Raw genomic sequence first — 10,867 nt, forward strand, 5'->3', positions numbered from 1 at the left:
CCAAGCAGAAGTTAATGCCGAATCCATTAAAATAAATACCGGAACGCAAAACACGGATAGCTGACATTTTCCGGAACAGGATCCGGCTCAAATTAAACTACTGATATAAAATCTGTGTGAAATCACATTTTGCAATGTTTTATTTTACTGACACACTTTGTTATTCTTTAGGTGAACAAGTAAGCTGTGCAAGTTATTCCACTGGAAAAACAAAGTTTGTTCAATTAAAGTCTGAGCATTTGCTTTTACGTTTAGACTGTCTGTTCTTCTCTGATGATGTCAGTTTGACAGCTTCAGCCACAATATTCTCAACCATTAGTTTGCTATGAGTGAATATTGTGCAAAAACAAAGCTCCGCTCACTACTCAATATTCCATCTCATGTGAACTCTAAAAATCTTTCAGAAATCATTCTTAGCCTGGATGATGATTGGATGCTCAAGAAAAATATATATTTTTATAATTATCATATGTTGAAAACAGGTAAGCTGCTTCATATTTAAAATAAAAGTTTTGTTAAAAACTAAAAGTTGTTATTCCAAATTTAAATCTGACATATAACAATATTACTGTTTTTATTTATTTTGATCAAATATTATGCAGCCATAATTGTTTAGCAGAAGATTTTTTTGAAAAAGTGATAAAAAAAAATACTAAAATATATTGTGCCTTATGCTTCGCTGTTCAGTAATTCAAATCCCCCAAACTTGCATGTAAATAGTACATTTAAGCTGTTGGAAGATTGAAATAAATGTTCTGAAATTCTGAGTTACTATGATTGCTACTCATGTGTATGTCGCACCGGGAGAAAAACTTACTGGAAATTCCTGTGCATTAAACAGTTTTAATGCACATAAACAGTTTTATTGCACACCTTCAAGCAAATCAGAATAAAACATTTCAACAGTCTGTAATGTGTATGGAATAATCAATGGATAGCCGTAGGTTAAAGGGTATTAAAAGCACGACACCAAAGCAAAGAACTACACATTGCAAAATGGATATATTTTATTGTAATTATATACAGACTATTTTACAATAGAAATAATAAAAGGTTCAGGAGCAGAATCCATAGACATAAAATATTGATTTGACTTGGGTTATAAATACATTAAAATAAATACATAAATCTTATACATTTATAATTTGAAGCCATATCAATATTATACATTCAGGTGTAGATTTTTTTCCACCATTGTTGAAAGCATCTCAAAATGTCCATAGCATCATGAACAGGATGTTCTTATGAAATGACTATATTTGAAAATACCTGCTACTTATAGCCTTAACATTTTTACTGACTATAGTATAGAAAGTGAATGTACAACATGATTCACATAAGTGTCAAAAAATGGTGCAGTAATTCACAGAAAAACCTGTGCCGAATTCGGCTCTAGAAGTTCTTCTGAACTCTCTGTCCTAATACAGTTTTGTTTCTCCCTGCAGGAAAAAGGGAAACCTGTGAAAGTCTCTAAGAAGCCTGCAGGAGAAGAAGGAGAGCAAGTGCTAAGTGAAGGAGGAGAGGAAGAGCATGCCTCTGAAGGAGAAGAAGTGGAGGTCGAGGAGACCATTGAGGAGTCCCGAGCCGAACGCATCAAGCGCAGCGGCCTCCAGAAGGTGGATGAGCTGAAGAAAGCCTTCAGCAAGGAGCAGATGCAGAAGACCAGACAGAAAACCAAAGAGAACCTGGAGAAAACCCGAATGAGAACCAAAGAGAACCTGGAGAAGACCCGACAGAGGACCAGAGAGAACCTGGAGAAGACAAAGAAAAGTCTAGGCAAGAAGATGGGGAAGTTCGGAACAAAACTGACCCCAAACACCGAGCGGAGAGAAAAGATCCGCAGCTCCAGGGAGAAGATGAAGAAGTCACTGAACCCCGACCACACCGTCTATGCCCGCTCCAAATCCACCACCTATCGCGTGCCGCCGTTCACCTTCCACGTTAAGAAGATCCGCGGGGGCGAGGCGGAGCCCACGCCAGAGCCGGAGGAGGAAGATGAGGAGCAGAAGGAAGAGGAGGAGGAAGGAGATCTCGTGGAAGAAGCTGAACTGGTCAGTCTGGATGGCCCAGAGATGGAGGCGGCAGATCGCTCTAGACTGGCCTTCCAGGAGACGGTGAGGCCTCGAGAGACGGCCGGCCTGTAAGTCGTATATGCTAAGGGAAGAATCTTGTGGAGGAATACGAGGATAAAGGGATACTCTAAGAAATAAATGGACTAAACTGTCACTGAGGCGGTGTACAGTCAGGAAGGTGTAAAGTCAGTGGTGGCAAAAATGATTAGAACACAGCGCATATTTGAAGTGCAGGTCATAGGGATATTATGTGTCCTTATATTGTGTTGAAGTCCAGAAGACTATACAGCTGCAAATGGGTCAGAAAACATTGGGTGTACCCCAGGGTGTGAATTATACATTGACGATTAACAATTACGATAATGATAGTTTGTGTAATAAATGCGTCAGTGAATCAAATTTATGTATTTATTCACCTCATTAATAAAACGTATTTAAGTTTGTTAGTGTTTTGTGGAATTTTTGATGCATTCTGAACAACAGTATCCTCTGATTTGTTATTTCAGAGGTTACTGTAGGTCAAACCATATAAAATATGCAGCTAGATTTACTTCACATTTAATCTGAATGTAGAAGCAAACACCTATTTTATGAGTAAGGTGTCTTGTGAACACTGATGTTGTTTATCGTTGCTCTAGATCTGCCAGTTATGCATTCACAATGGTATGAACCATTATAGGGGTGCTCAAATGTATATTTATATTATCTTATATTTTAATTATTAATATTATTATTTAAAATACAGCTCAGAGCAAACTGTTTTTCACTATTTAGAGGACTGACCACCCATACATCTTTTTTTGACATCCTTCAGGGGTGATCAAGCATTAATTAGGGGGTCAATTCCCTCTCAAACCCCCATGTAATTTACACCCTGATGTACCCAACTATTTAATATGTGGTAAAACACATAAGGCAAGTAATATGTGTGAATTCAAAGCTCTGCATTTTCTAGGAAAGTAGGCTTTCGCAATCATGTTCCTGGAGGACCACCAAGACCACATGTTTTGGATGTCTCATTTGTCTGTCACACCCTTTTCAGGTCTTATGCTAATGAGCTGATGATCTGAATAAGGTGTGTTTGGTTAAGGAGACATGAAAAATGTGCAGAGCTGGTGGGCCTCCAGAAACATGGCTGAGAAACAATGCTTCAGAACACAGATCTTTGCTTAATACTTTATTTTTTGTTTGCAAAACTTTATTTTGCAAGTATGACCGTAGATTGACTCCATATTAATCGAGTGATGGAGATGGCAAATCTCGTAATTCATAGAAAAGTGGTTAGTAGTAAACATTAGACCCATGTGATCCATCAGCTGCCTCCATTATGCTTGCCTTGTTTACACTTGATTACTAAGTTACCAATACTACAGTGAGCAGCTCTAACAACTTGATGAAAATGCTCTGAAATCACATTTGTCTTTTGTTTTTTCTAGATTTGAACAGATTTGCTTCATGTTACAATGGAAACCCGACTAGTATCTTTATGTATCTTGCTCTTTTGTTGCTTACTACAACATAAAAGATACTTTTGGAAAATCCATATGACCTGCTCTTTAAGAGATTTCAGCATTTTTTATGCTATGGCCATTATATTAACCATTAAACAAATAAAATACTTTTAAACTCATTTCTAATAACTGATTTCTTTTATCTTTGCCATGATGACAGTATCATGACAAAGATAAAATAATATTTGACAGCAAGGCTTTTCAAGGCTTAACTAGGTTAATAAGGGTAATTAGGCAAGTTATTGTATAATGATGGTTTATTTTGTAGACTATCAAAAATTTATAGCTTAAAGGGGCTAATAATTTTGACCTTAAAACCGTTTTTAAAAAATTAAAACTGCTTTTATTCTAGCCAAAATAAAACAAAAAAGACTTTCTCCCGAAGAAAAAATATTATTAGACATACTGTGAAAATTTTTTTGCTCTGATAAACATCATTTAAGAAATAATATATACCCATTAAGCTTGCCTTGTTTCCTCTTGGTTACTAAGTTATAAATACTACAGTGAGCCGCTCTTACAACTTGATGAAAATGCACTGAAATCACATTTGTCTTTTTTTTTTTTTTTTCTAGCTTCGTACAGATTTGCTTCATGTTACAATGGAAATCTGATTAGTATCTTTATGTATCTTGCACTTTTGTTGCTTAATACAATAAAAAATATATATTTTTAAAAAATCCAAATGAGCTGCTCTTTAAGAGATTTCAGCAGTTTTGTTCATTACAATTCCCGTTAAACAAATGAAATACCTATAAAGTTATCATTACACTCTATAAACCATAGCATAGAGCCTTCTAAAGAAGATTTAGGTCATTTTCCTTACTAAAAACAAGCAATGTCACACAGTTAGTCCTAAATAATGGAGACATGGAGAACATTAGTGTTGAAGTTCTCAGGAAATGCATTGATAATCTCCCAGAAAGATGTGCTGCTGTATCTGCTAAAAAATGGTGGAAATACCAGATATTGCCTTTAAGAGAGGATAAAAATGGTAAGACTGCATGTTTTCCAAAGATCTATCAGATGTTGTAATCATATTGGCCGCCACTGCATCTGTTTATTAACATATTTTGTGATTCACAAATGTTTTTGATTTATTTTTGTTTGTGAACTGCATTATGGGATGTTTATCTCTACAGTTAATCAAAGTGAAGTTTATTGGCATTTTCAGTAGTTTGAAATAATATAGTGTATAATGAACACAATCTTACGGCAATTCGTAACTTTTTGATTTAGTGGCTAATTCGTACGATCTAATTCGTACAATTTAGTACGATTTTCTCATCCCCAAGTGACGGTTGGGTTTAGGGGTGGGGTTGGGTGCCACGCCTTTTTTTTTTTAAATCTTACAATTTCGTACGACTGAGCTCGAATTGTACGAATTAGCCACTAATCTGGCAAAACATAAAATACGTTTTCTTGTGAGATCAGGCTGGTATAATAGATAACATAGAGAGAAGTACTGGCAGCTTATTACAAGGTTTTTGTTTATTTTTCAACATGAAAAGTTGACAGAGCAGAGATTAAGGTCTGTTAATGCAACCCAGATGCTGCAAGATATGATCTATGCAATATTTCAAAAGATTTGCAACTTTTTAACTGCTAATGGCGTGCCAGTTAAAAACGTGGTGGCTGTAAATACCCCTCCTATGAAACTGCACTTGCTTTAATCAAAAATAGTCTATTTAACCTCATGATAATGGAATTATTTAGCCACTTTACCTGTATTTTAATTAGAAAGGTCATTATATTTATTGTATTCATTTTATCTGTCATAAAAATAACAAATCAATAAACCAAAAGATAAGTCAACCTTTAAAAAAAGTCACCTTATTCTCTGCCGTTTAACAAATTGACTTTTATTGACATTTTGTTTGTTTGAGTTCATATAATGTAGAAGAAATAATATAGAGATAAATAAGTCTGAGAAATAACAGAAAATTTACTGTCAGCTTATTACAAGGTTTTTGTGTGGTGATATACAACACCATCTCAGACAATAGCTCACTTTAAACTATTAAAAATGTTTTCAAAGTCACTTTTTCCAACCTTTTTGGGTTAAAAGTTCAAAGATCAACGTGCCACAATGCAATTAAAAAGCATAAATAAATGGGGGCAAAATAAAAACATGAACCACAAAATATGGAAAACTGCCAGTTTACAGATTTGTTTACAGTGTATATTAATGCTTAAAGTGACATTTTAGTACCTAAAAAGTACAAATATATATTTTAACAGGTACCACCCCAGTGACAGTTTTAGCTTTTTTTTTCTGGGATGTGCTCGAGGACGGATTAGAGAGCAAGTGAATGTTGAGTTGACCGGACCTTTGGATGAACCTTTGGTTTGTTTGGTTTTTTTTTTCTTTTTCTTTTTTTGTTTAGTTTAGTTGTCAGTTTTTAAAATTGACTATTTTATTACTTTTTATTGTGTGGTGAACTATATAATAATACTTCAAGAAGATCCAACAACTGTGATTGGCTTAATGTACATTTAAAAGCTTAAGAAAAAAGTAATTAATGTTAATGTCAGAAAATCCAGATATCAAATATATATTTCAGAAATCACTGTCACGGCATTTAGAGACTATTAGATAGGATTTATAATATTAACTTATTGATTTGTAATTAAGGCTTGGCGGTTGCAGCCAAGATATATTTTCCATATATAAAAAGTGTCTATATTTAATGAACGCCCTGTGCTCTTTGTACTGTCATGTGATGTGATGGCTGATGATTTTAATGCTGTAAATGTAATAACAGGGCCTCTGTGTCCTGTTGAACCTCTGGATTTTAAAGGGATAGTTCTACTTTAAACATCCTCAAACCATCCAAGATGTAGACCTTTTTTTTTTCAGTAGAGTTTTGTTTTGGCTGAAACTGTGGTAATCTGTTCAAGAAACTGAACATAATTTACAACATTATTACTAGTGCTTAGATTAGTGCAAAGATTAATCAAGATTAATCGCATCCAAAATAAAAGTTTGTTATGACATAATATATGTGTACTGTTATTAATTGTATATAAATAAATACATGCATGCATGCATATATTTAAGAAAATGTTTATATTTTGATATAGCATTGATATGCATATGAAAGACATTATATATACATTTATATTTAATTCTATGAATGAATATATACATATAACCCTAAGACTATTAGATATTAGCCCCAGTTTATTTATTTTTTTCTCAATTTCTGTATAACGTAGAGAAGATTTGTTCAACACTTTTCTCAACATTCATTCATTCATTTTCTTGTCGGCTTAGTCCCTTTATTAATCCGGGGTCGCCACAGCGGAATGAACTGCTTATCCAGCAAGTTTTTACGCAGCGGATGCCCTTCCAGCCGCAACCCATCTCTGGGAAACATCCACACTCACATTCACACTCACATTCACACCCACACTCATACACTACGGTCAATTTGGCCTACCCAATTCACCTGTACCACATGTCTTTGGACGGTGGGGGAAACCGGAGTACCCGGAGGAAACCCACGCGAAGGCAGGGAGAACATGCAAACTTCACACAGAAATGCCAACTTTCAGAGAAAAGCCGAAATTCGAACCAGCGACCTTCTTGCTGTGAGGCGACAGCACTACCTGCTGCGCCACTGCCTCGCCCTTTTCTCAACATAATATTTTTAATAACTCATTTCTAAAAACTGATTTATTTTATCTTTGCCGTGATGACTGTAAATAATACTTGAATAGATATTTTTCAGAACACTTCTATTCAGCTTAAAGTGACATTTAAAGACTTAACTGGGTTAGTTAGGTTAATTAGGCAGGTTAGGGTAATTAGGCAAGTTATTGCATAACGATGGTTTGTTTTGTAGACAATCGAAAAAAATATAGCTTAAAGGGGCTAATAATTTTGTCCTTAAAATGTTTTTTTTTTTTTTTTTAAATAACTGCTTTTACTGTAGTCAAAATAAAACAAAAAAGACTTTCTCCAGAAGAAAAAATATTATTACACATACTGTGAAAATATTTTATATATATATATATATATATATATATATATATATATATATATATATATATATATATATATATATATATATATATATATATATATATATATATATATATATATATATATATATATATATATATATATATATATATTAAGTTAAATAAATACATAAGTTATTTGTTTTATTTCGACTAGAATAAAAGCAGTTTTTTAATTTTTTAAAAACCATTTTAAGGTCAATATTATTAGCCCCTTTAAGCTATATAGTTTTTCGATAGTCTTCAGAACAAACCATTGCTATACAATAACATGCCTTGTTATGCCCTAACCTGCCTAGTTAACCTAATTAACCTAGTTAAGCCTTTAAATGTCACTGTAAGCTGTATAGAAGTGTCTTGTAAAATATCTTGTCAAATATTATTTACTGTCATCATGACAAATATAAAATAAGTCGGTTATTAGAGATGAGTTATTAAAACAGTTATGCTTAGAAATGTGTTGAAATGAATCTGCTCTCTGTTAAACAGAAATTGAGGAAAAAATAAACAGGGGGGGCTAATGATCAAGGGGGCTAATAATTCTGACTTCAACTGTGTTTGTGTGTGCGTGCGTGCGTGTATATAGGACATATATAGGATGTATGTTTGCCCATCCTTATATATTTGCCCAGCACTAATTATTACATTTAATAACAATATTAATAATGGTAAAAATACATTTATTTTGTATATTGTCCTCAAATTCTATATCTTACTCAAAGCACTTTACAATCAAGCAACACAAAAGAAAAAAACAATAAAAGCACACATGAACAAAACAAATCACAACAATGTAAGACAATGTTAAAGGAACAATTAGATAAAAACAATCCTAACAGAGTTTTTACATGCGTTTCTTTTGACTGTCAAAATGCTAATATGAACAACCAAAGACCACAGTTTCAGTTTCTTTTCCACTGAAGAAAAGGAAGAAAAAAATGTCACCCACATCTTGGATGGCCTGAGAAACAGTCTCTTTAACGCTGTGATTAAAATGTTGGAAACCTTTGAAAGTGAAACTCTGATAGAGTATGTTACATTATGAAAATATTGTTATGAGAGGAACTGAATTAGAAATTATTGAAGGAATAAAGTCAACGAAAAAACAAGCAAGCAACAGAAAAGAAATAGAACCACTGATGACTGAACGTTTTCCTCTTTGAATCTGAAGGTTTTAATAGTCGCTTGGAAATATGCAGAGTTGTTTTGAAGTCTTGTTACTGACGTGAATGTGATCTCCAGATGTTTTAAATGCCTCGCCGTCTGACTCAGAGTTTATTTAATTACTACAGCTGACGTCTAGAGAAGGCGCAATGTGATATTTGATCTAAATATATATGCTTCTAAAAACATTGTTTGTGCTACTTTTACATGCTCAGTCTATTCTCCTTTGTACAGTATACATACACATAAATACAGTATTAGTAAACAAGGAGCTGTTATGGAATAGTTCGTTTAATATGATGTCTTCATGTACCTTTATGGTTTAGATGGCTAAAGTAAATATTCAATTTAAAAGCTAATATTTTAAGTGCCTTGTGTTAAATAATCAACCCATAGATATCCGCTATCATTTTTGCAACTGATGTAACACTTTGGAAATGTATGTAAACAATTCTTGACCTTATTCTGTAATGCGGAAGTGCACTCGTTTTTACGAAGTTCCAATTCAGCTGCCTATGGGAGAAAGGACAAGATATAATAATAATAAGACAATATCAGTTTGCAAGATCAAGCAGTATAACAAGCTATTTTTAATGTCTAAAAATCAATGGAAGTGAGTGAGACCGGAAGTTGAATAGATTAAAATGGTGACGCCGTCTCCTGCAAGTCAATAGCGCTAAAAATAAGTGTGTTAATGACTATACATAAAAAAGAAAATTGAAATAATAAGACATCATTCGTTTGCAACATCAAGCAGCACAACGAGTTGTTTTTAACGTCTAAAAATCAATTGAAGTAAGACCGGAAGTTAAAAAGATTCTGATGGTGGCGGCCACTCGAGTATGTTCTCTGGGTCAATAGCCTAAATAGACTACCATATAAGCCTACATTTTATTTTTTTTACAACCAGCACATGGATTTTTTTTTTAAACCTGTGATCTGATATTATGAAATGATTGCTTTATTCATTGCACAAATGGGCAGTAGTTTTAGTTGTGGAGGTCTGAATGATACTTATGGCTCTGCTGTTGTACATGTGAGATTTGTGGCTGTATAAATGGATTTAAGGTGGATTTTATTAAACAAATAAAGGTGTCCACTTGTGTGCTGTGAGACCTGAAGCCTCATTTTTGGTGAATAAGACAATGCGAATGAAAAGGTACTTTCTCTACTATGGAGCCGTATCAGTCTTAAAAATAATACTTTTACAAAATTTTATTCATACATCCACAGCGCAAGTTACACAATACAATTTGTAAATTCAAAACACGATTCAAAAATACACTAATCCAATTTTTTAATTCAAAACACGATTTGTAAATACACAAATGTAATTCGTAAAGTCAAAAAAAGATTCAGAAATACACAAATATCATTCGTAAATTCAAAAAGCGATTCGTAAATAAACAAATGTAATTCGTAAAATCAAAAAAACGATTCGTAAATACACAAATGTAATTCATAAATTCAATAAACGATTCATAAATACACAAATGTAATTCGTAAATTCAAAAAGCGATTCGTAAATACACAAATCTAATTCATAAATTCAAAAAACGATTCGTAAATACACAAATGTAATTCATACATTCAATAAACGATTCGTAAATACACAAATGTCATTCATACATTCAATAAACGATTCGTAAATACACAAATCTAATTCATAAATTCAAAAAACGATTCGTAAATACACAAATGTAATTCATACATTCAATAAACGATTCGTAAATACACAAATGTAATTCATACATTCAATAAACGATTCGTAAATACACAAATGTAATTCATACATTCAATAAACGATTCGTAAATACACAAATGTAATTCATACATTCAATAAACGATTCGTAAATACACAAATGTAATTCATACATTCAATAAACGATTCGTAAATACACAAATGTAATTCGTAAATTCAAAAAGCGATTCGTAAATACACAAATCTAATTTATAAATTCAAAAAATGATTCGTAAATACACAAATCCAATTCATAAATTCAAAAAACCATTCGTGAATGCACACATCCAATTCATAAATTCAAAACATGATGCAAAAATACACAAATCCAATGTGTAAAATCAAAATACGAT

General features: G+C 33.0%; 1 protein-coding gene and 1 long non-coding RNA gene across 2 annotated transcripts in view; both read left to right on the top strand.

The window, feature by feature from the left end:
• The window catches only part of cavin1a (caveolae associated protein 1a), a 36,450-nt gene extending 33,938 nt beyond the window's left edge, over positions 1–2,512 (top strand). The window contains exon 2 of the mRNA XM_001920667.7: positions 1,446–2,512. Within this exon, the coding sequence (XP_001920702.1) occupies positions 1,446–2,144 (699 nt within the window). The 3' untranslated portion in view covers positions 2,145–2,512. The remainder of the gene's footprint in view (positions 1–1,445) is intronic.
• Positions 2,513–5,791: 3,279 nt separating this feature from the next.
• LOC141381164 (uncharacterized) lies at positions 5,792–9,884 on the top strand. The gene is made up of 2 exons (XR_012400901.1): positions 5,792–7,361; positions 7,909–9,884. It is a non-coding gene; the product is annotated as an uncharacterized lncRNA (long non-coding RNA).
• Positions 9,885–10,867: the final 983 nt, after the last annotated feature.

The sequence above is a fragment of the Danio rerio genome, chromosome 3 (assembly GCF_049306965.1).
Source record: "Danio rerio strain Tuebingen ecotype United States chromosome 3, GRCz12tu, whole genome shotgun sequence".
NCBI classification, from domain to species: Eukaryota; Metazoa; Chordata; class Actinopteri; order Cypriniformes; family Danionidae; genus Danio; species Danio rerio.